The sequence below is a fragment of the Thermobia domestica genome, chromosome 16 (assembly GCF_964235325.1).
Source record: "Thermobia domestica chromosome 16, izTheDome1.hap1.1, whole genome shotgun sequence".
NCBI classification, from domain to species: Eukaryota; Metazoa; Arthropoda; class Insecta; order Zygentoma; family Lepismatidae; genus Thermobia; species Thermobia domestica.
In genome coordinates, this window is record NC_137469.1 from 34094058 (window position 1) to 34120774 (window position 26717).

General features: G+C 35.9%; 1 protein-coding gene across 2 annotated transcripts in view; it reads left to right on the plus strand.

Annotated features, from left to right (window-relative positions):
- Nucleotides 1–8179: 8179 nt before the first annotated feature.
- Nucleotides 8180–26717, plus strand: part of LOC145672986 (CWF19-like protein 1) — an 82373-nt gene continuing 63835 nt past the window's right edge. Inside the window, exon 1 of one of the 2 annotated variants that reach the window (XM_081742274.1) lies at nt 8180–9396. In XM_081742274.1, coding sequence (XP_081598400.1) covers nt 9377–9396 — 20 coding nt within the window. In that variant the 5' untranslated portion in view covers nt 8180–9376. Of the gene's footprint in view, nt 9397–25664; nt 25804–26717 lie in introns of those variants that run through there. The other variant, XM_081742273.1, reaches the window with a different exon arrangement.

Sequence of the window (26717 nt, forward strand, 5' to 3'; positions counted from 1 at the left end):
TGAAAGCTACGAACTTATCCGGCTATCCGGCTATTAGCACAGCAACTGTGTTAAATTACATTGTAGTCTTGACGCCTATAATATAGTATACATGAATATAATACCCATTAGGAACCTAATATTTTTCTAGTGCAGCATATATTTACCTTAAATTTACTAATGAACGAGTATATACGGAGAAGGGTATACGCTGTATTTTTGAGAACGGTCCAGCGTATACCTCAGAAAACTTCTAGCGTTAGTTCATTGGTAATACTACATAAACAAAAAGATTTAAAATGGAGCGACCTGTAAATATTAAGCAACAGAGCTGAAATTAAGCAAGTAAATAGGTTATGGCTAGAGGAAAAAATAAGCCTTGTGGACTATTATTTTGAACAAGTTGAATTTTTGCATTTGATTTTGGACCACCCTAATGTTACATGTATCGTTAAAAAAAAATAATCCTATTCTTTCTAAAATTATTTATGTAGATCAAACAAGGAACAGAAAGAAGTAAAATTCGTCCTTATCCGTTTGTATTTCAGCTGCTATTTGTTCCTTTCGTTTTGTAGAAAAATCAAAGTACAGAATTGTGCAGGAAAATTGCTTTTGAGAAAGGAATTAAATGAAGATTGTTTAGAAAATTGAAAGGGAATCACTTGCGGTATCGGCATTTGTGATACTGCAACAATTGCGGTACTTCGAGTATTGACTTTTGTGGTATTGGGACATTTGCGGTACTATTTGAAATAACTTCTTATTCTCTTTGCTAAGAGAAAATATTTTCGAGTGTTCAGTTACAGGATAAGCACGCAGTATCAACTGCTACACAACGACCAAATTTTATAACATTGGTGTAGCTAGCACTTTGTTTTAGGGGAAAATAACATGACTGTTTTAGGGGACTCGGGTTTTTGCATACTAAAAGCAGACTAAAAATCTTCTTTCAGAATATGAAACCATTATTAACTCACATACATACATACAAACTTTTCTCAGAACACTAAGAACATGTAAACTCAAATATAAGGATAAATTATACAGAAAAGTGAAAAGAAAAACATTTACTAGGATACATGGTAGACACATCCGAAAGATGTAAACAAATGCTTGTTTGTGATTGGCCAAAACTGGAAAATGTAAACAAATTCTTATCTCTCATTGGTCAAATGCCTGTCCATAATATTTAAAGGAAACTTCTAGAAATGTTTATATTTTTGTTTTCTTTCATAGCTTTCATTAACACTTTTCCAAGAACTACAGATAATTATGATGGATAGATTGAGACAACTTACCAGGGAAGCAAGAAAGTTCGTGCGCTTTTATACTATGAAAGAAAACTGTCAATTACAGGGTTTTACCGGTTTGTTTATTCGGCAAAATAGCCTCCATTTGCTTCTACAACCTTCTCCCAGCGCTCAACAAGCTTGTAAATGCCAGTTTTGTAGAATATTTGTTCCCGAGACTCGGAAACCTCAGCAACTGCATTTTTGACGTCTTGTTCAGTCTTGAACTGCCTGCCACGCATAAATTTGTCTATGGCCAATAATAAATGGCAATCCGAAGGGGCGACATCTGGGGAGTAGGGAGGATGAGATACAAGCTCCCAACCAAGTTCTGAGATTACTTCCAGCGCCTGTTTTGCGGTGTGAGGGCGCGCGTTGTCCTGGTTATAGAGCACACCTCTTTTGTTTACTAGTGCTGGCTGTTTCTGGGTCAGTTTGGTGGCTACCGTTCTCAGTTTTGATGAGTACACATCTTTGGTAATTGTCTTACCACGTTCCAAGAATTCGTAGTGCACGATACCGTTAAGTCCACCGAACACAGAGCAAAACCTTGTGTTGATGGATGTTCGGTTTTGCAGTCAAAGGCTTCGGATCATTCGGTGATAGCCAATGGTATGACCGTTTTTTATTGTCATACATGACCCACTTCTCGTCACAAGTTATTATACGGTCCAAAATTGGACAGATTTTGTGTCTCGTTAACAAAAATGAACAGATATTCAGTCTTAGAACTTGGCTCATAGTGGTCAGCTAGTGAGAGACCCACTGACCAGTTTTCAGGTCTTCCCCAACTGATGCAGACTTACCCGAATAATTTTCCTGCTTACCTCGAATCGGTGAGCAAGTTCCTCGCATGTTTGACTGGAATAATCTTCAATAGAGGCCTTCAGGTGGTCCATATCCACTGATTTAGGCCTCCCAGAGCGAGGTTCATCTTGAAAGGTCTTGTCACCAGTTGAAAAGGTCTGGAACCATTTTTGTGCTGTACATTTACTTATTACACCCTCTCCGAGCGCAACACATATTTTTCTAGCTGCTTCTGCACCATTTGTCCCCAATTTAATATCGTAAAGCAAACAAGCTCTAAAAACTTCATTTGACACTGACATGATCACGAGCGATTTTTACACACTACACTGACAAATGCGTTGTTATATTCACCGTGGCTGATGCGTCAATGAATAAGCTTTCCCAAACAGTCAAAATTTTCATGCTACGGGGACAGATGTCGCCGCAGCAGCCAAATGGAAGCGGGAGTGGTTCAAAAGCGCACGAACTTTCTTGCTTCCCTGGTACAATCACAATAATAAAAACAATAAACAACGTAGCCTCTATTCTGGAAGAAACAATAATTACTCCAACTTTTGAATGTGTACCATTTTCCTCAAGAATTTCTTGACATCTTTTGAGGATACATAATCAGTTAATGCTTTTTCTATTCTTCCGTCCAATTCTATGTACGCTTGTTGTCTACGTTTCCCTTCAATGTTTAAAGGTCTTCTTTGATACAGCTAGCTGCTGTACACAGCCTCATTTTTTAGATACTTCTAAACAACACACTTAGGAGTTCATTTACTTATTAATGATTTGATTCTGTAATTCCACCTTCAACAGCATTATTCGTTCTGTGCTCTTGATTCGAGTAGTTTCACATGAATATGTCAATACCAGTATTATTTAACCGGCATTATTTCTTAATCACTGTTCTGCAAGATAATCTAAAAACCTAAAGTCTTTCGTGATGTGATGCATCTTCGATAATGGAAAGCCACCCAATAGCAATATCATCTACAGGGAGAAATGGTAGGGCAAAAGAAATTCTGAGGCGGAGCCTCACCTCTGGAACTGATTTATAGTTGAGTCCTAATTCCTGAACCTTCCTCCACAAGCACTGATTAAAATGGAACTTACACCAAGTAATGTGCGTTTCCTGGAACAGTGTTCTTCGAGATGTTATTGCTTTTTGCTCAAAACGTAATTTGCTTAACTTCGGATTCCAATCATAATATTAACCTTCACCAAACTGAAAAACTCTGATATCTCTTACTATCTCTTGCTGGTAAAAGGACGAAGATCCAAGGGACAATATTTGCTCCCTTCAAGATATGTTCCCGTTCTTGAAATTTCAATATTGTCTGTACTGAAAACCCTGCTGAGAAACGCATGGTTTCTTAGATGTTTCGATTATTGTGATAGTTTCCATTAAGCAGCCCGCGTGATCTCCTCTTATATATTCATGACCTACTAAAATCAGCCAAACAGAATGAATCACATATATTAGGCTGTTGCATCTGCATACCCAACCTCTTTATTAATGTATTCATTCTAATTTAGATTAACGGGGCTGAAACGGATGATTTCGGCGCACGTTCCACGGTGTGTATCGCAAATGTCCTACTGTTTAAGGGAAAGTTTTGAACAGTACCGTAAATATCCCAGAAAAACTGGTGTTCTGGTTTTACCGCAAATGTCCTGATACCTAGAAAACTAATGAGTTCAAGCAATGACCATCCGGATTCTCTAAGATTTAAGTACAGATAAGAGGGTATATAATGGAAAAGCATTCTACCTAAAAATATTGAAGCCATTGAAGAACCTTATACACAGCAGGGAACAGTAACATCTGCATTAATTGAAGATATATATACTTGAGAAACTCGGCACTACATGATGAATTATTTACAACAGTGCCAGTGTTGTCAACGGCTTGAGCGGATCGGATCACGGCTCAGTAACCACCGAGCCGAGCCGAAAAGTGAGCCAAGGAAAGAACATAATTAGAAAATTAACAGGCATCATAAAAAAATGAATTTGTTAGCGAGTGTGAACCGGAGGTTTTAATATTTTATCCCATTTAGAACATACATAAGTATAAATTAACTAAACAAGCAACTGAAAAGTTCTTCCTCCGAAAGAACATTTTACAAGCAAATGAAGAAAGTGATGAAGTGAGAAAATTAAAAGTTCTGGAAAGAAATTCTGATTGACAAACGCAACTGGATTAGGCCAACTGGGGATACAACTTAAGGAAAAAAAAGAAAAATGAAATCTTTGAGTTTTACGTCCGACGGTTATGCTAAAGGGGGTTGGTATGATGAATAATGAATGAAGTGGGAGAACCCCGAGGAAACCCACGCACACGGTGTTTGTCCACCACAAAGTTCACTTGAAGGTGGCTGGGATCGAATCCGGAACTCCAAGCACCAGAGGTGAACGCTCTACCACGGAGCCACCGGGGCCCTTAAGGAAAAGGAAAGAAAAGCGCACCACAGACAATAACTCTAGAGTTGTGGGGAAAGTTGTCCAAATAGACTTTTCTTTTTATTTACATTTAAAAAGAAATAAAATATATTTCCATGACGGAATAAAATTCCACTAATATAATAGACATCTAAATTAGAAATACCAAAAGACAGCTGAAAGTAAGAAGAAAACAGCAATTTCACATCAGGTTCCAAAGAGAATACACAACAGCAAGCGAGTAAGCAGACAACAGCGTTACTTCTCCTGTGGTTCTGTCCCGAGCGAGTGTCAAAGGTGACGTCATTGCACGAGTAGGACAGAAACGCGTTCAGTGATGAACTTACCAAGGCAGTAATTACTGTATTTACTCCACGGAGTCCGACACTCTATAAAGTGCCTTTTATCTATACAGGATTATGCGCGATCAACATTATAACTGTTACATTTTTCATTCTCTGTTGCAAGAAAATAATTGACATAAGGATAGGACCTGTACTTAAACGAAAAATTACATAAACGGTCTGGTAGTTTTAGATAAAACGATCCGTCAACTGGAGGTGGGGTAAGTTCTCAAACATTTAAATATACGACGTCTTATGTAGGTGCACTACGCAACCAGTTACTAGAGAACAAGCCCCGAAGTAAGACTGGTATCAAAACGAGACAATACGAGACTACTTACAGTATTAGTCCCCTTTCAATCGACAAATAGCTATCTCAGTCTCGTCTCGATAGTTCCGTAGTAAATTGTGTGAAATTATTGCACACTAAATTCGACAGTAGATTAATAAAATATACCTCCAAAAGTTCTCCCTATTACTTCAGAATATATCCTGGATGCACCATTTTCTACTAGATAAAGTATGAATTAGCAATTCATATACAATATTCAAAAATGCATATGTCTATTTCCATTAAATATAACCATTAGATATATTTGAGATTAGTTTTCCCAGTAGAATACGTATTTGAATCGGAATGAAATAGTACGAATCCATTTCCAGCAGGAGCAACTGAATAAACTTGCCGCTAACGAAGAATAAAGCCTTGGGCTTTCTTGGTATCTGGAGTGTCATAATTCACTTCAGCGACCCCAAAACTATTGAATAGACACTCATATCTTTCAATTACGAATTTTGAGGACGTCGAAAGCTTTGGATTTAACATTAATATCGTTCATTTTCGATTATTTTTATATGTTCCTGTGTCTCCCATAATAGAACTAGAGGTGATACGGGTTTCGATTCCCGTCAGGAGTCGTGTGGTTCGGGTTCCACGTTAAGTCGTAGATGCACGTCTTGTATAGAGTAGTAGCTGAAAGACACGCTGAACTCTATATCACCTCACCTCGTGAGATATTCTACGTTTGCAAAATTTCTAAACCACTTTTCTTTCTTTCAATCCCCTCCTTCCTCTTAGGACACGCATAGGTTCAAACCGAAACATTCTTCACGGTTGGAGGACGCAAGGCTACTGTACCATACTGTACAACCCTTATGGGACTAGGTGGTGAGTTGCGCAGTTTGAGTAGCACGCACGAATAAACCACGCTTACATTTATTATGTATAATTAATAAAATCTCATATTAGGACTTACTCTGCACGTCAAACTTTTAACATATGCGACTTTTTAAATTCTGATCTTCTTCTGCTTTATTATTATTATTATTATTATTATTATTATTATTATTATTATTATTATTATTATTATTATTATTATTATTATTATTATTGCAATAGCTATATGAAGCAATTATCTCGGCAAACTTGGTTAATACACACCATTCAGCAACCAGTAGTTGTAGAAATCAGGCTTTTCCAACAGAAGTTGTTAGCTCAATCGGTAGAGCGCTGAGCCATGGATTCAAGGGTTGCGAGTTCGAATCTAGTCTAAGTCAAAAGATTTTTTTCCTTATATAATTCTTGAAATGGAAATGTTTCTCTCTTCACCTTTATCTCGTAAATCTGAATAGGGATCTTTGGATGTGAAAGAAAAAGTATACTAGAATATAAGAAAAGAGAGGTAAATTACATGATACCCTTTGCAATTTTTAACTATATTTTCACCTATCTAAGACGTTTCTAAAAAGTTCAGACTTCTAGACCTCCTTTTTGCTCTCTTATGTGACCTTTAACTAATTTCTACAGTTACTTAGTGAATCACATATACATATATTACAGATGTCGTATCTCTTTCTCTTCTCTCTACATCATGTCTGGAGATGAATGTTTTGACAATAGGTTACAAACACGATTTTAAAAAATAATACGATCTGCGATATCAGTGATACATATTGTGGTGTTTAACTTAACATATAAAACAATAAATAGAAAAACTGAGAATACGAATCTTTTCGTGCACTGATGCTTCAATAACAGTGAACTGATGCTTCAAATCTGTGTCTTTACTCCCTTCACCTATGTTAATTCCCTAGTCAAAATAAAAACTCTTCAAAATTAATCACAAATTCTTATACAACCATCCCTTCCTTGGAGTACTGCGCGGTCACATACCCGTCACTGCGATGTAAAGGCACTTATGGCGACGAGGATACAATTAATATTAGCTTTGTAGATTCGCAAAATAAATTATCTAGATTGTTGCGAACAATTCATTAAAGCAAACCAAGTTATTGACAGTGATTCAAATTCCTCTACAGCGTAGATTGAAGACAGTTCGTGGCATATGTTAGTGTTATGAAAAATGTGAATTGATCACACTTTATTCAGAATTTATCTAGGAAGATTTAAAACAAATTGTGGAAATGTATCTAAGGTAAGCAACATTGCTGCGATAAGATGTATTGTGGAATCCTGGCTACGTCCCTGCCAGCACGATCCTAAGAGGGTGGATATGTTGAAAGAACAGACGATATGCTCGTTGCCAACAGGAGAGAAGGGTTATTATGTTATGTATACTTAGCAATTATCTTCTCTGATGTATGTATTTAGTAATGTTAGCATGTAATTGTATGTGTGACACTGCTCCAGTGTACAATGATTATTTTAAATTGTCATGACAAGCTTTTCTGTATTCATACACTGGAAAAGTTCTAGGTTCGATTCCCGGAGGGAGTTCATGTGGTTCGGATTACACGTTAATCAGTAGGTTCACGTCTCATATAGTCTCACAGCTAAAAGGGACGTTAAACTTAAAATAAATTCTTTTTAACTATCTTCATTTCTGTCATCTAGACTGTGGCAGCACCTATCAGCGGTGTCTGCGCTACCAGTTATTACAATGACATAATAACATATTGAGACGATTAAAAATGTTTCTGTTTACTCTCAATATATTGTTTATCGGAGTATCTGATATGAAAATAAATCAAAAATACTGGAGAAATAGATGACCTACTCCGCTCCACACTAGCATTCATATGTGAAAAGTTACAGTCAATTATACTGTATATTAACGTTGTATTTTTTGTTGTTGGTTTGCACAAGAATGTAGACCACACATGTGCATTGCCCCAGGGGTTGGTGCTTTTCCAGAAAGTTGCAGGTTTGGTGAGAGACGCTTTACCTCTTTTGTCTAGTGGCAAGAAAGTTTTTAGGGACTGACTAGTGGGAAAGGGTTGAGAATGAGCAACAATAGACAACACCACTAAGGTTGTTGTTCTCTTCTTTTGAGGTTTAGTCTCAGTGTGTCCGTTGAAAAGTCTGCAGCTGATTCTTCCAGTCCAGAAGACTGTTGAGAAGAAGGAATATGTTTCAGTAGTTAGTGTCAATGAAAATTCTAGAGTTAGTTCGTGGAGTAAACGATAGTAACAAAAGTAATGAACTTCGATTTTACGTGTTTCGGACGATATGTAAGATGCTAACTAGAAGTTATTATTATTATTATCCTGAATATTATCGTTGGTTTTGTTGTATTTTTACGCATCATATACTAAGATTTTGCTATACCGACTGTGTTAACAGTATTGTACCTAAGCTCGTCTCGAGTTACTTTTCAAGACAACGAGAACTTAACATTCGAGATGGTCTCAGCAGGGTGTAGTTACATAGTGAAACAGGAAAAGTGTTTGTGATATAAATAATTCATAATCGGCTACAGCCTTAATTTAAACGTAGTTTGATTTGTAACTACACCACTTTCTGAAATTCGAGACAACCATGGTATGCCAGCACCTCTCTTCTTAGGAGAGACTAGTTTTTCTTCGAGACTAGTTTTTTGGGATGCAGTAACCCCCCGTAGCTCTGAGAGGGCCCCCCGGAGCAGACCAAAATTACACGTCTATAATTTAATAAGAAATATAATATTATCAGCAGTGCCCCTCACGGAATACTATGTGTGCCCCACGGAACATTGTTTCAGAAAGACACAGTGGTACAGACTGTTTGGAGGACTCCTAATCTGACCTTAGTTAGTGTCAAGAGTTATGTTCAATTACTGCTAGATCTATAAGACACGAACTCTGTAACCACATATAGGATTCGCCTCAAATGGACAAATGGAATTTCTTATGATTTCTTCCAATCAAAATTTGGAAATAGGATGTTGGAACACAGTGGACTGTAAACTTCTTTTTCTTATTTTGTTTTTAAATCAGTAATGTGTCGTTATTATTGCGAGTAGATGCTATAGAAAAATTCAGTGTTTTTTAATTTTCCTATAAATATATTTAGTCGAGCAGTGTATCGTGTGCTTCGCTGAAAATATATATTTCATGCATAAATATTGAAATGTATCCACAATGTTTTGTAATTATTGAGAAAAGTTTTGTGTGTTTTTGAGAAGTGGTGCACCTCATAGATATAGATGTGTGTGTGTGTGTGTATAGATATGTCTACATGAGTGTTTATTGGTGTTTTTCATCATTCTTGAAGTTAAAAATTTAATTCCTACGCTTGGATTCTGGATGATTTCATCTCTGTTTTGGTAAGTACGATAATGGTCTGCCCTATATAGTACAAAATGATTATCTCATCTATAACTGTCGTATTGTAAGAATATAATTTGATAATAATTTTGAAGCGTAGTTTTAATACCGATAATATGTATATAATCGGGAAATGTATATTTGTGGTAAATTTCATCGGAAACAAATTATAAATACGAAAATTAGAACGAGTGAAACAAAATGTTGCTAAATGGAAAAGAAAGTTTTATTTTAGTTTTATTTTTCTTCTTTACTGCTCTTTTGACATGAAATTTTCAACATACATATATTTTCAGATTAGACACATGTTAATATTATGAGAAATACCTGGCGAATTCGTTATAAAATTTTATTCCTACAACAACATATTTATAGACATGCGACAATAATTTTGGACATTAGTGTACACCAATGTATATTTTTTCTTTCAGAAGGGATATTGTGAGGGTTACCTCTTACGTCTCAGAAAAAACTGAAACCTTCTCTAGTTGGGAATAGGAAGGGTGTATGCATTGGTGCTATTCACCCGGTTCGCACCTGTTCACTAGAACCGGTTGTTAAAATACTTTGAGTTCACAGAGCCGTTTGTTACACCCAGAGATAAACACACACACACACACGCGACCTAGGCCATAGTAATAGAAGGAAGCCAAACAAATTATATCAAAGGTTGATAACAATGTCAAGTATATTGTAATCTTAATTGTTTTAATAGTCATTGTGTGATACGATCAAGCAAGAGCTCACATTTGAAGTTATACAATGAATATATTTCTAACACATTATGATTTTTTTTTTAAAATCACAAAATAACTACCTTTGTACACTAACAAGTTACTAAGAATGCACTTGTATAGAAAGAACCACGTTTATTTGATAAATGGTCATTAATGCTTACAATGTCCAATTTTGATTCGTAATGTTTTCCATTTCTGTCCTATGTTTTAAGTTTACGTTTATACACATTGATCACACTTATACATAACAAAATTAACTAAAATTTCTATCTTTCAGAGAACCTGGTTTGATGCTCTTACGAAAATAGTACATAATATATTGTAATGTTCACATGTTAAATTAAAAACCTCCAAGTGTATTTCACGTAGTCTTATGCTGATTATAATACATTTCTCATCTCCCGTTGCAGTGTCTCTGAAACACGAAGTATAATCCATGCACTCAAGATCAGGAAAAGAAATTATATAGAAAAAACATAACATTACATTTCATTCATACTCTAGGCGGCTCCTAAAAGAACCTTGCCGTCTTCATTCTGTACAAATTGCGCTTGTCCACTATACATGTATATATATATAAAAAAAATCGAATGTAGGTTAGCGGAAGACCGTAGGACGTATAAGCATCTCAGTTGCGGCAACTAACCTGTAAATAATAACTATGAAGAGAATAAACCATGTACATTGCTAAAGATTTTGAGGCATTCTGTGGGGTGACGATATTACCTAAGATAGTGAAGTATTGACTATATTCCATCGTGAATTTCTTTTGCTTTACCTGAAATGAATGTTGTGTATTAACAGTATTGTAAGTATTGTGAAGGTACGAAAATTACATATGAGGTATTCATTTAATATACCTTCAGTAGCTGTCATCGAGGTTTGATGTCTATGACCGATAGGTATAATACCAACTTCCCCTTTGCGGGCCACAGTGGCTCAGTGGTACAGCATTCACCTCTCGTACATGTCTGGGTCCTTGTTTCCATACCAGTTCGCACCAACTGAACTGTGTGGTGTACAAACTCCCTTTGCGTGGGTTTTCTCCCACTTTCTTCATTAAACAATTTCATTCAATTCCCATCATCAACGTCTCATTTAGCCTAGAACGCATAACCATGTGACGTAAAACTTTCATGTTTCCAACTTCCCGTAGCATGACAATGGTTTTAATTCATTTGTTATTGACATTAATCATTTATTTGTTTTAAATTTGTTCATTTAGCCAATATCTACTATTACCGGTGGTGAACCCTTTAAGATGTGGAAGCATATCTCCTCTTTGTCGAGCTCTTTCGTGGCTAAGCGTTTAGCGTAATCATATTTGGTGCCGGAGACCCTGGTTCGATTCCTAGCGGGAGTTCATGTGGTTCGGATTCCACGTTAATCAATATATTCACGTATCATACAGTCTTACTGCTGAATGCGACGTTAAACTGAAAATCAACTCAACATCTCCTGTTTGTTAAAACAGTAATTAAACACACATAGATGGAGGCAGATGCTCTACTTAAAGTAAGAATTATGACCCTAAATATTTTGATTTGGAAGTGAAACACGTAAAATATTCTTTGCTATATTTTTTCCATTCTAGTGATTTTGTCTACGTTATGTACCCAGAAATAAAAATAGATGTCTGGAACATTTAGCTTTTGCTTATGATAAATCAGCAAGTGGCAAGTTGCAACTGTGGTAAATTAATAATATTCATGTAACACCTAAGGGAGTGTACGTGTTTCGCTGAATGTTTTATGAAAACGTTTCTCAAATTATTGTCCGCGGAGCACTATTCGTTGTCGAAGGGGCCGCGGTGGTTCAGTGGTAGAGCGTTCACCACTGGTGCTTGGGGTCCCGAGTTCGATCCCAGCCACGGCCAAGTAAACTTTGTGCTGGACAAACACCGTGTGCGTGGGTTTTCTCGGGGCTCTCCCGTTTCCTCCCACTTTCTTCATTCCACCATTTCATTCATTTCTCATAATCACCGTCTCATTTAGCCTAACCGGCATATCCGTGGGACGTAAAACTTAAAGATATCATTTCATTTCATTTTATTCGTTGTCGATGTATGCACACACTATAGTTGGTAACCTTAGATATGTATTGAATGTATAAATACTACATTACGAATTTTGAATATATAGATTGTACATCTTCTCAGACATTAGATACATGTATTATTATAAAATATTCATAATGAACTTAAATTATTTATTTTTAATTTTTGTAGTGTTAATAACACTTATAACTTATAGCATATATATATATATATATATATATATATATATATATATATATATATATATATATATATATATATATATATATATATATATATATATATATATATATATATATAACTTAGGCTAATAAAGCAATTTGTTGTACATAATTAAATTATATCCAGAGCAATTTTTAACTAAAGAATCAAAATATATAGTACGTAACATCACTCGGAAACTCATGTTGAGGGTAAGGCATATGATGAAGAACAATGAAATGATATCATTCAACCCTTTTGTGCGTACATTCAGTAATAACGGAAATAGAGAGACCAAATACGGATAGGAATTAATTACTATTGCTATCATGCTATCTGGTGATCTTCGTACTTCGATACAATACGGGTGAATAGTAGGTACCATGTTTTCGTTGGGCTGGCACCAAATTATAGGTCAGTATGGGCGTGATGAGATTGAAATCGAGACTGATCGCACCAGGGTTTGCTGGTCATAACCAGCTGTTTAAAAAAATGGTTTAAACAAAAACACGAAAAATGTTCGTAAAAGTGTAAATGTCCGTACAATCTTGATGAGTACACATTTATGGGTTATCACGTTTCACTCCCGTATATTATTCGTATTATATTCAGACCTAAATTCCCCATTCATTACTCAAAAAGATTATACTACAAAAGCAACTTTTGTATTTTTTTTATAAGTTTATGAATGCTTCTTTTGTGATTTTTTTATAGTTTGTTATTATTGTTATGCAATTTCAATCAAAGAAAAATTCTAAATATTGTTTCGTTTTAATAATGTTTACTGTTGATAAAATACATCGAAATGCTGTAGTTTTTTTTGGGGGGAGGAGGGTTCATACAAATCCCACGAGAGGCATTTATTGAAATCAGAAGTATCTTTGGTATTTATTTATGTATGTGTAAATGGGTCAGAGCCAAACTGGACTCAAATAATTCGTATCTTTATTCATTTTTCTTACTGATATGCAAATTAAGCCTATTTCTTCTTCTTCTCGGTGTATTTCTAACTTGGACTTATAAAAGTCGTAATGAACTAACTTGGACTGAATTAGTTCTCCTGTACTCTGCAGCATTTTGAAATTGTCCATATGTAATTCTGTATAATGGTTTCACTTGTGCAACTGGTTATCTTTTTGTCCTTCTGAACTGACTCTTGACAGTTACATTAACAAGTACCTAAAGATCAGGACAACGTATTTTTACCAGGAGTCCTTCATGAGTGAGTCGGCAGACATATCGCATTTGTGGTCAATTAGTCCAGGATTAAGCCGAGAAGCGGTTTGATTCCGCTTTAAGCTTATGTGACCTCTTCCAGCATAACCCGGTTGTTGCACAATAACACCAAGATGAAACAAATTTATTTATTTCTTCTCTCCATATGTGATATAAATACATACAGCAAATTTTTTAAACAAAAAATCTTGTTTAAACCCAAAAAATACCGGGTTTAAACAGAAAATGGGTTTATTGTTTTCATTTATTTAATTTTTTAAACATGGTTTTTGTCAACCCTGCATCGCACCATGCTACTCGTTTCTATGGTCCAGTCACGGCATTCTGTTGCCAGTGTAAAACATTAACCGTTGTGACATATAATGACAAGTAGTAACCTCGTGTGTTATCGGCTTCTGAAGTGCATATGATGAAGCGAACATTGTCTACTAACTATCCGGCTAAACCCCTTATTCAGTTGGGTGTCCGTCTTGGTTAAGGTTTACTGGTGTTCGGTGCAGTGAGCAAAGTTATGAAAACAATTATACCTTGTTCTCTTTCATGTGAGTTTCTTTTTACATTGTTAAAGTACTGTAGATTTTCAAATTATGCAGATTCAATATTGAAACCGGAAATATACCTATAACGAACGGCAGGAATAGAGTGATAGTGTGAGAGTTGCAACCTGTTTATCGGAAGCTGATTTATCATGATCTCTTACGATTTTAAATATTTAGGAATCAATATTGAAACCGAAAGTTGTACTAGTTCTTACTTTAATAGAAGACTCAAGCTGAGATGAAATCTATTCTTAAGATTTGGAATCAATACCATAATCGTTTGGATCGTTAGAGAAGGTGTCGATATATATACGATATATGAGTAGGCCAATGGCAAAACCCGTTAAATTTACAAAAAAACAAAAAAACAAAAAAAACAAAAAAAAAACGAGATAGTGGTTGCTTTGGAAACCTTTGTTGTAAAGCTATTATTTCCAAATAGTAGAAAAAGCCATTTTAACTAGTTGAAAATTGAGATTGAAGTATGTGCCAATTACCAAAACTTGTTAAATCCATCATGGCAACAGATGCAAAACCAGTTAAATTCCTCTTCCATATTCAGTTTCATAAACTGTTAAATCCCAAACCTGCAAATAACCTTATGAGGAAAGCAGAATCAAACCCGGTTAATTCCATATTTCAAACAATTTTAGGTTTCGTGCTGTATAGGATTAGTTTAGTAATCTGAATATTTATTGCAACTCTTCCGAAATCATTCGATATTTTATTTGGCAGAATTTGAAGTGTGTGCTTTCATTTTTTTTATTTTTGGACTGAAAATTGAAAAAAAAATGAAAATGAAATATTTAGTTTTACGTCCCACGATTATGCCGGTTAGGCTAAAGGAGACGGTGATGATGAGAAATGAATGAAATGATGGAATGAAGAAAGTGGGAAAAACGGGAGAACCCCGATAAAACTCACGAGCACGGTGTTTGTCCACCACAAAGTCCACACGGCGCGAGCTGAGATCGAACCAGGGACCCCAAGCACCGGAGGTGAACGCTCTACTACAGAGTCACCGCGCACCCTGGACTGAAAATGGAGACACTATATGTCTTAACCTAACTGTTCGTGAAACTTTTCTGTGCTTATTTGCTTTTCTTTAATAATTACTAGACAAATGCACGAAAAATCGAAAGAAAACGATACTCTAGGCAGCGATGATCATAATTTTATTATCAGACAACACCAAAATTGTCTAGAAAACGTACAAGACACATGAAAAACTGGAAACGAAATGTAGCCTAAAAGACAAGGTGAGTGGACTATCCTATGCTTAAAAGTCATTTGTTTTACATTTCAGGGTAACTCTTTACTTTGAACAGAACATTGTTGGATTAAGTTCTTCTCTAAACAGTATCTTCAGCTTCAGCAGAACCTCTTTCTTAAAATGTCTCGTATCAATTATCATTCAAAATTATAACATGCTTCTAGTACAACATGTTAAAAAAACTTTGCCACTTATTTACCATTTCTGATTCTCTTTCTGCCACTGTTTTGCTCAAACTCAACATTTGCACATTTTGTTTTGCTATATTTCAAATTCATATATTGGGATAATTGGCAAATTAATATTCACCCTATGTTAGTCCATAAAAGGTTACAAACTCTTCCAAAATATATTCATTCAGTTTAGAAATGTATACAGATTGGTAGGCCTATAATTAACTCCGCTTGTAGTTACGAAGGGTTTGACGATTGAAAGAAGCTCAAAGCTCACGTTTTACAAAGAGGTTTTTGAGGAATAGAAAACCGAGAAAATGGTGATGCACCAGAGGACGAAGACGATATGGATTTCCATTTAGTAGATGATGGAGAGGAGGTTACATAACTCAATTTTTTGCACATTTGGATCCATTGTTTTCCATTTAGAACAAAATTAATGTAGCATTTGTGTATAAATATTCATTTGTGCCAATCTTGTGCAATGTATAGTTGATAATACATTCCCCCTCCCTCCCCCAATTTTTTAGTAGGCATAATACTGATTTCTCACTCTGACTCCCTTTCTTTTTGATAGGTTTTGTATCTTGAGCCTAAAAAAATGGCCGCTCGTCCAGATGCAAAAGCTGTTATTTCCATTTACATACGCAAAAGCTGTTAAATCCAAACTATTTTCTTCAATAACGCAATTCACAGACTAGTGTGATTATGCAGCTTTCGACAGACCCACAACCACAATATTCTTAATTCTTTAATGTTCTCTAGTTTCTAATGTTATTTTGCAATTATGACGTGTTTAAACAGTTTTTCTCGATTTGTCACAAATTTTAAAATGTGAATTTAACGGGTTTTGCTATTCGCTTACTCATATATATTCGTATATATCCATGGTCCTAGTAAATACATAAAGGAGTTTTGGTAATTTTAACTTCTCGAAAATAGTTAATATAATATTAATCTATATACTTTGCATTTCTTAACTCTTTATATACTAGGGAATTTTCTCTTATATAATTTCCCTTTAGTTGAATTTCCACGGTTTTTTCTTATTGTCCGCCATTTTAGGCGTAACATGGATTAGACAAAACGAGGATCCTTTTTTTCGCCTATAATGGCGGACACAAATCTTATCATTTATCTGTCATAAAAGTGTCAGATAATTGGAAAGGCGAAACGAGGATTAGGCCAAACATTCGACACGTGTCGACACGTTCATGTAGGCCTAGGGTTGATTGAGGTAACAATACTAACTATTCCTAAATAAATGTATTTATGACTGCCAGAAAAGAGAGGAGGACCAATAATTTATTTATTATTCGACCTAATTTCGGTACTTCCTTGACAAGATAAAAGGATTGTGTGGTTAAAAATATTATTATGATTGCCGGCTACAAGTCATGAACTTTAAAGGTTCTTCAGAGGCATAAAATTAATCTCAGAAGAATGAAATATAAACCTTTTCTAATGCATAATATTAATCTTCACTGTAGTGGACTAGCCAAAAAAACTGATAATTTTTAACTTAATCTTGCTTTAATTAACAATTTAGTAAAATAAACGATAGCACCTACTACAGTAGATAAAAGGGTGAACCCGAAAAAAGTGTACGAAGAAGTTAAATTTTCAGTTCATTTCTTAGAGAATACATCAGAAAATAACATCTTTAAAAAATTCCATGCATATATTGCAGCTATTTATTAAATATAACGTGCATTTTATATCGGTATAATGAACATTTCTTTACAACGCTACTTTATTGCAGAAACCCTCATATAAGATATTTAGTGACAAATTGTATGCATTTTTTCTTCGTCATCCTCTAGAAAATATGATTGTTAGCCAGTGAGATCGCGTGATAAATTTCAAAATGCATAATCGCATGGAATTATGAACTTTGCAAAAAATCGTAATTCTTGCAATTATTAACCTATTCTGCAATGTATATAGGAACCTATATACAAATGAAAGTGATTATGTTTGTAAGTTAAAGACTGATCTCGATCACATTTTCAACATGAATTAGTTTCGGGCCTGGGATGGTTTTCATCATTTAACTTCGAAGACGCGACTTGGGGCTATATAAAAATGATCGTAAATAATCTATATTAGTGTCGAATCCATAGTTTTCGGGATCGCCGAGATGAACAGTGACAATTCCGTCGTCGTTTAAATCCCAATTCACCCCGCAAGTTGGGGCAGAGGGAGGAGGAGATATACAAAGAATATGACGAATATTAATGTCCAATCCATAGTTTTCGGGGTCGCTGAGATGCACAATGATACTTGCAATGCCCTTTAAATTATAATTCATACGCCATTACTACTCCTGAAGGCGGATGGTGACAGGTAAAATTCATTGTAAGTTACCGATATTAGTTTCTAATTAATCGTTTTTCGGGTCCATAAGTTGATTGGTGATAATTTTGGTGCCCTTTTATGTCAAAACTGAAACTATTCTCCCCATGCGAAGAACGGATATTCTGCTAGTTATTTACTAAATCAAACTTAGCATGCGCTAAAATCATGATTCTTCAGAATCTTTGAATATGGCAGCTGTTTTAAAGAAATATATATTTTTTCTGGCGGCGAAAGATTTAATGGAAATTAACGGAAATATCTACAGTCAGGGATGTTCGCACGAGGGAAACATGACCTCAATAGTGTCATTACAATTTTGGGGTGGGGGATTGTTTTAATTTAAAAAAATTAAAATTGCCTCTTTTCACGCAAAGACAAAAAGAAACGTAAAATCCAGTTACCAAGTTAATTATTACATTATTGTACCAAAAAAGGGAAAATGGTTAGCCTATAGCAAATCTAAACATGCGACTTTCAGCGTGCATTGCATGCTATGCCTCACCAAGATATCAAACCGTATGATCTTCAACGGGATACAAAGGGTGGATTTCTTTTTTTAAAAATGCTTCTAGAGATAGAGAGGTCACCGAAATATAAAAATGGTATTTCGAATATCAAATTGCAAGAATACAATTGTTAGCAGGAAATCGAATTGATTCAAGTGTTTTGGTGCAAAGTAATGAACTTGTAAATCATCATCGAGAAGTAATGAAGGTTATTCTTGACTGCTGAAAATACTTAAACGAGGAAATGCTGCTAGCTTTTCGTAAGATAGACTGTATGACGGAAAATTAATGAACAGATTTCGACTCTTTGCAAACCATAACTCAGACGATGTAGTGTATTGTGAAAAGGTCATTAGACTAGACGAAAATATAGGAAGATGGGATACAACCTTTTAAGCTACCGAAACATTTTTGACCTCATAGATGTTATGAGCAAGCTCGTTGTATCGAACCATGCGAAATGGCGTGGGGTAGTTTCATGTGACAATCGCTGGACAATGGCGTCAGTGGGACATGAGGGCAACCGCCCCCATCCCCACTCTGGATTTAAGATTTTGGGCTCAGTAAGGAAGTTTTAGAAGTCTCTTGATAAGCAAAGTCCAACAAAACAAGCTTGAGGACCTTAAACCGAATAAATACGGAGAACACACAGATAATTAAAACTGTAAAGTTGCTCAAGCCCAATTACCAAATGTTAAGCAGGCTCTTTTTAATCCTTGTGCAAAAAAGTATACAAGAGAGCAATATAGGCTTATAGCTCCTTACGGCCAATGGAAATGGATTATAACTGACCAAAATTCGTACTTATTAGGTGTAAGGACTTCCAATTTTTTATGTTGGACTTTGCTCAGCCAAAGGTTTCTATGTCCCCAAAACCTGAAATTCGGGGTAAAGGGCGGATGACCTCTAAACGAACACCCCTCTCTAGCGGCAATTATATAAAATTCTAGATTGCATCTTGCCATGTAGTTTTTCTTTCTTTCATCTCTGATTCGTAGTTATGAAAATTTGACGTCAACCCTCATGTTCGACTTGAGTTTTAGCATACATACGTTCGATTAAAGTTCTACGTCATGAAAAAAAGGAAAGTTTCCTTTTTAAAAAAAAAAAAAGTTATTCTCAAGCGCTTTATAGATTGGCATACATTGCAATTTATAGTTGACTGTAATATTTTGACAACCATAACAACAACAGAGATGATTATAGTAAGAAGAGAGAAAAATATAACTGTAAATTATGCTCCTTGGATTAATAATCCTGAAACATACTTTGCATATGCGTGTCAATGTTTCGTAGACTCAGTCATACCGTGTTTGTCACCGAGTATATCTGTTGGCTTGAAAGCTTCGGGGACATGAGTGAAAGTTAGTAACTCTTTCCGTCACTGATATAAAAATATCATGGTGCCGAAAAAAATGATTACGTAACAAACTATCAATATTATATTGTAAGTTAGCCATGCCTTATTGTTAAATATTATTGTTTACTTATTCAGTTATGTATTAATATTTAAATTTAAACATGATAACAGAGGTAGAGCGTTCACCTCTGCTGCATGTGATCCTTGGTTAGATACCCGCCTAAGCCAAGTGAACTATGTGGTGGACAAATAATGTTAGGGTGCGTTTTCTGTGAATTGTCCCACTTCCTCCCAATTGTTTTATTCCTCCATGTCCTACATTTCTCATACCCGTCTCCTTTAACGTAGTCAGCGTAATCGTGGGACACAGTAACCGGGTTTTACTTTAAGAAAAAGATGAAAAAAAGAATGAAAATTCAAAGAAAGGCCAAATAATACAGGTCCGTTTATGTGAATTGAGGCAAAAGTTGGAAACCTCCTTCTTTTTATTCCGCGCCTTTTTTTTTCCACCAACTTCACCAGCACAGCCCTTAATAGTTGACACGTGCCAGTTGACTGGGTTGCATGCAACATGCGGTCACTCAAACGGGAGACACGCCTCTTTGTTTGCTTATACAGTTTCAGAAACCCACAGGCTCGGTTCCTGTCTTCCACGAAACCAGAAAACAAAACTAAATAACATCAACAGACAACTGTCCCGCTGTGAAAACCCATACGTCATTTCTCACTCCCATACGCCAACAGCTCACTCATCCGACCCGACTAGAGCCCTCAAAATTTCTCTCAAAAGCTTTAAATGTGCGTTCATACATTAACGTAAAAGACAAAAGACAGGCAAAATAATTGTTTTATAATTCTAGTCGTTAAATTCTTAGAGTGTCTTGATTTGTTAATACTTTAAGTATATATAAGGTATTCCAATGACAATTAACACAAATTTTCTTTATAAGCAGTTAACGTACGCGCATTTGGCGTGGGAGAACTGGGTTCGATGTCGGCGGAGGCTGCTGTGGTTCGGATTCCACGTTAATCAGTAGATCCACGTCTCATATAGTCTCGCTGCTGAACGGGACGTTAAAATCAACTCAACTCAACTGACATTTTCTTTATTGTTATTGGATTTGACTGTTGGAAATATCAGTAAAAGTGTTTAATCATTATCAATTTGGACACCAGCGACATGCTGAGGTTCTCTCAGCCTTCAAAGTGTACGCGCGAAGATGCATAAATTATCAGAAATGAATTTTATTAAAACGTAGGCCAATCTTTTGACTAGAAATAGGGTAAGTTTGAATAATATGGGCACATTAAAAGCAAAATGAAAAAAAAAAAATATTTTATTGATATCAAAAGATAATTTGACAGAAACCTGAAATGTCTTGTCTAAAGTGATTTCAATATTGATTAAGTTACTTTTAAATTCCAAAGCATTACCTTGCATCAAGTTTGTCTATTCTCAGCAAGTTTCCCCGCCAAGTGAACTTTGTGGTGGACAAACACCGTGCTCGTGGGTTTTCTCGGGGTTCTCCCGTTTCCTCCCACTTTCTTCATTCCACCATTTTCATTCATCTCTCATTATCACCGTCTCCTTTAGCCTCACCGGCATAACCGTGGGACGTAAAACTTAAAGATTTCATTTTTTCTCAGCAAGTTTGTTGCCTCGGTTCCAACAAAGGTATGCGCAGGAAGAGATCATTTAGAACACCAATGTCATACCCAAAGGAGGCGCAAGGGACCCATGATCCCACCCACCTAAACCAATGGAAGCTACTAAACACAGCTTCAATCCATTAATTCATCAAGATAGATATACAGGAAATTTATCAAGTTGGAAATTTATACCTGACTGTACAAGAACTTAGATTCGTAATAGTCTTCTTCACAGCCGAATCAAGGATTTCTTTAAACTAGACCCCAGATACAAGAAGACCCATTGAGCCGAATATACAGTCACTTCCATAAAAGCCACATCTGACCTGTAGCGAACCAACTCGAACATTTGATCAGGTTAAATGACCTGAGCCTACTTTACCTACTCTAATGGTGCAATTGGTTTAAATGGGTCGACTCACGGCTTGTTCACCACAGAGCCAAGCTCAGAAGGACCGCTCACATGTCACGTCTACCGAGTTGGCCGGATCGAGCCGCTGGCTCACTTGAGCAGAACCGAACCGAGCTAATGACTCATCCCAACAGAGCCGGTTCGAGCCATTGGCTGCTGAGTTGAGCCAGGTCGAACCAGGGGCGGATCCAGGTGGGGGGCGATCGCCCCCCAGAAGAGGAAACTTTATTATTTTATATATATAAACAAAGCCCATCCCAAAGTTTGGAGCCTTTAAAAGTAGCAGTATGACAACCCATCGTCCCCCCAGAAGTAGGTCCTGGATCCGCCCCTGGGTCGGACAGAGCCGATTAATCGCTTCTACCGAGCCAGTGCTAATCCTAACCAAACCGGCTCAAGCTGTTCACTCACTTGCACCGAGCCGAGCCGGTTGACATCACTATCCGGGTTCTTCTTCTAATTGGGCTAAAAAATTCAACCAGAGCTCCTTCGTGGCTAAGCGGGTTCGATTCTCGTCGGGAACTCTTGTGGTTAGTTCTCCACGTTAATCAGTAGGTCCCGTCTCATATAGCCTCGCTGCTCAAAGGGACGTTAAAATCAAAATCAACTCAATTCAAAAATTCGACCGTGCAAGTCTCAGCCTAGATGGTAAGAACTACAGTAATTATATATTTATTCGAGTCGAGTTTTAGCTCGACTCGTGCCCGTCCCTAGTTTTCATATTAGTGGTACTTGAAGTTTTATCTGATACAGGCACCATGTCTTGGCGGCCATTTTGAAAACGGTGACTGATATGAAAAATCTTTTGCAACAGTGCTCTTTAGTTTTTAAAAAACTAACGAACGAGATATTACTGGATATATATTTACATTTAAATTTTTAAAGTTGGGCCCTGAGCCCCAATGAAGAGCGACCCTGGGAGGCACAGCGACAATACCATTCGACGTACGGTACCTTATGGGATTTAAATTTTAGTTGGACCCCATATATAGGCCTATATATATATATATATAACTTATTTAAAGTAAAATTTGTAACTAACAAATAAAGTAACGTCTACATACGAAATATTCGATTCCCGGTGGAAAATATTGACATTTGAACCCACTACAGTGGTTCGAATTCCAAGTTAAATGGTCTCTCTGTATTTTATATTGCTTCGGTGATGAGAAAGGCCTATCTAATCTACCTACTTGAAGATACCTTAGTGAACTTAGATTTAACCGATTACACCAGCCTATCAGCATTCGAAAAATGTTTCCAATAAAATTTACGTATCGAATCATCAATTAAAATGACGGGGTTTGTAAACAGTTTTTCAGTTTCGCCGTACACCTCTAAGGCGGAAGGGAATTTTAGCATAGAGAAATTTCTGCCTGCAAAATATAAATTTTATTTCGTACATTTTTTCGTCTGATGCTTTTTTTTTTTTCGAGATATTTTGCAGTATGGAATAACAAAATTCACCCTATGTGTACATTTTCATCCCTCATTTTAATGAACCTACTCCATATTTTAAGTCCTTTAAAAACAAGGTCAGTGGTAGAGCGTTTATCTCTGGTGCAAGGAGTAAATGGTTCGATCACAGATTGCGCCATGTGAGCTTATTTAGTGATGGGCAGTGGGAATATTCCCGGTGGAAAGGAATTTTAAAAATGGGAATATTCCCGGGTTTTTCCCTGGCCTATAAATTCCCGGGAAGGAATATATTTCCATTTCTTTACTTCATCTTCCAAATTATAAGAACCGTACGACTAATTACATTATTTTAATATTTTATGATTTACTTCTAGGTTTTAAAGAATTTGAAGGTTAAAAAATTTAAAATTCTTTGACAGTACTTTATATAAGTAATAATATGATTTTTTAAGTTCAATTTCCATTTGCACTAAAAAGTAAAGTAATTGTTTAGTATTGGGGGGCCAAAAATAGCCGAAAGTAGGATGATTTACTGAAGAAATGAGTTGAAAGTAGTGTTCAAGTAGTCAAGAAAGTATCGAACACATTTTTTTTCTTTTTAGGGCAGTAGGGGATTTGTACAAACCGTAAAGGTAAGTCGAAGTGATTTATGTGAGAAAAGAAGGTGAATTGTTGGTAACGAAGATAGAAAACAACGTGCCCTGCGGGGCTATAATCCGCCTTCACTCGCTAACGCTTGCTCGGCAATGCTCTCTAAATTTAATGTTGGTAACGTAATTTAACGTATGAAACCATAAAACAACAACATCGGAATAGAATATCGCAAAAAACTAGGAGCAAAATTTAGGCAGCCAGAATTCAGGGGGGGGGGGCTAGACCCCCTGAATACGGGCCTGGAGACAACTGTAATAATATAGCTACTGTGATTAAAAAAAAAAAAAACGAACTTTGAAACCATAATATAGTAATAGTAAAACTTAAAGATTTCATTTCATTTTCATTTACAGAATTATTAATATATTAAAATAAGTTTTCTGATTATTTGAAATCAGACGCTTTTCTAAAATGAACATTATGACTATCTATTCCGTGTCAATACTATAAATTATTAAGCTTTACAAAAGTAGAGGGGAAAAAGGAAACCAATCGAGCATATTTTACAACTAACTTTTTATTTATTTATTTATTTTTTAATCGAAGTCTGTGCAAACCATTGAAACATTTCCAAATTACAAATGAAATTATTATTTATATACAGACAAGGTGACCAGAATTTTCACTTGCGAAAACGGGACGCATACGAATCGGCTACGGGGGGGATATCTGACTTCCAGATTGTATTTTGGGACTCAGCAGTGTTCTCAATTTACAAAATACACAAGTAAGAGTGATAGCACACCGTTTCTAACTTTACGTATACCACACAACAAATAATAGTTCCCGATTGCAAATTCTGCCCAACAATTCTTTTAATTAGTTGAACACTCAGAATTCCCACTTGAGCCACGAACACACAACTCCCATTTGAAAATTCAGAAGTTCTAGACTAGACACGGCTGAACCTTGGCGACGAGAGTTGGTACGGAAGAGAGTAGAATTTGCATTGACGATTTATATTTTGAATAATAATTACGGGACACCTAGACCATTTTTATTTAAAAACGGGACATTTAGGCGTCCCGTTCGATAATCAGAAAAAACGGGACAACTGTTGGAAAAAAGGGACTGTCCCGGCTAAAACGGACGTCTGGTCACCTTGTATACAGAATAAATTAAACAAACGATGGGGCAACTTATGGTTTAATCGAATATGATGGTGGTTGCTACGATTTAGAAGAAAGCAATTTTCTGTTGGCACTGGCATCGAAACTATTTGTGTACAAACAAGAATTTCGCATAAGCATTTACTTGACATATTATTATAGTTTACTAATAATTAAATAATTATATATTCGTGTAGAAGGAGTTCCGGTCGACCTTTGGAAAAAAATCACCTCACATATCTATCTAGTTCAATTGCACATACGCGTATGCTGATGAACTAAATAACTGAATGTGTTTCAAACACTGAAGTAGCAACACTGAAGGCAAAAATTATGGAATAGAGACCATGGCGACATCTCATGAGAAGTAGGTAAACTAGAACTGGGACTGTGTAAGTCTGGCTGAGTCGCGTTATATGTGGATGGTAGCGACACTCAACGGCGTAGCAGATTATTGTTAGGATTAGCGTTGTCTTGACGCAAACTATTTCTGAAAGTGTCCACTTCATTGCACATTCAAATAATTTAGATGGTACTGGCACTCTGCGTCTAGGAGACCCTCTCCCAAGCGGCTTGTTGCTAAAGTAAGGACGATATTTAAACAAACTACAATCGCAATGCGTGTGAACTTTTAGAAATAGATTGTTTTCATTCCATTAACTGATTTTGAAATTGTTTTTATTCTTTTAACTTGAAAGTAGCAATGGGTGACAAACACAAAATGTAAGTATTGAGTGTTTCATTAATTTAATTAAAGGCATTATTAATATTGTAAGGAGAATCCTCAATTATTAGATGTATTGTACTTGCACTAAATTCAAATTTTACGGTAGGTATCTCAGGTTTCTGTTTACAGGTTAGTTTAAAGACACCACTTAAAATAAATGTTGAAAAATTATAACTCTGTACTTGACTCTGTATGCATCTGCAAACTATTTGGAATGGACAATATAACGGATATAGTATACATGAAGCTGCATCAGTTCCCGAAGGAACGGGACGCTCAAACTTTTAGGGATTATTCATTGAGTATGTACGAACTTACAAAGGGGTAACAAAGCGACTTTTATTTACTTATCGACTGATACGAAAATAAAAACGTACCTGTACTTTATATCTGCATGTGTAGTGCCCTTGTACTTTATCTATGACTGTGTGGAGGGGGGAATTTAAGGCATATCGCATGTCTTGTGCACATGGATACTTCTTACTATTGCACTACGTAGAAATTTTATGGTATTTCATGTAGAAGTGGTAATAGAACACAGAAGAAACGCAGATCAGGGGGTTCTCATGTGTACTATTACCTTTATTTATTTTAGTTATTATCTCCATATACTTTTCATTATATTTTGCAGGTGAAGTTTAGACACACCACTCAAAATAATTGTTGAAAAATCAATTATTTCACTATTGCCCTTGGTACTGATTAAGAATTGCCCGTCTAAAAACGATAGTTTTGCGGTTAAAATAAGTAGCTACACATAAAAGAGGAGTGTATTAGATATTAGGTGTAGGTTACTTGTCCGAAATCATAACAAAATCAGCACGGTTAAAATGAATGAATGCATATGAAAGAGGACTATATTAGGTATTATTTTCCGTGCAGGTTTACTTTTGGCGCACCACTCGAAATA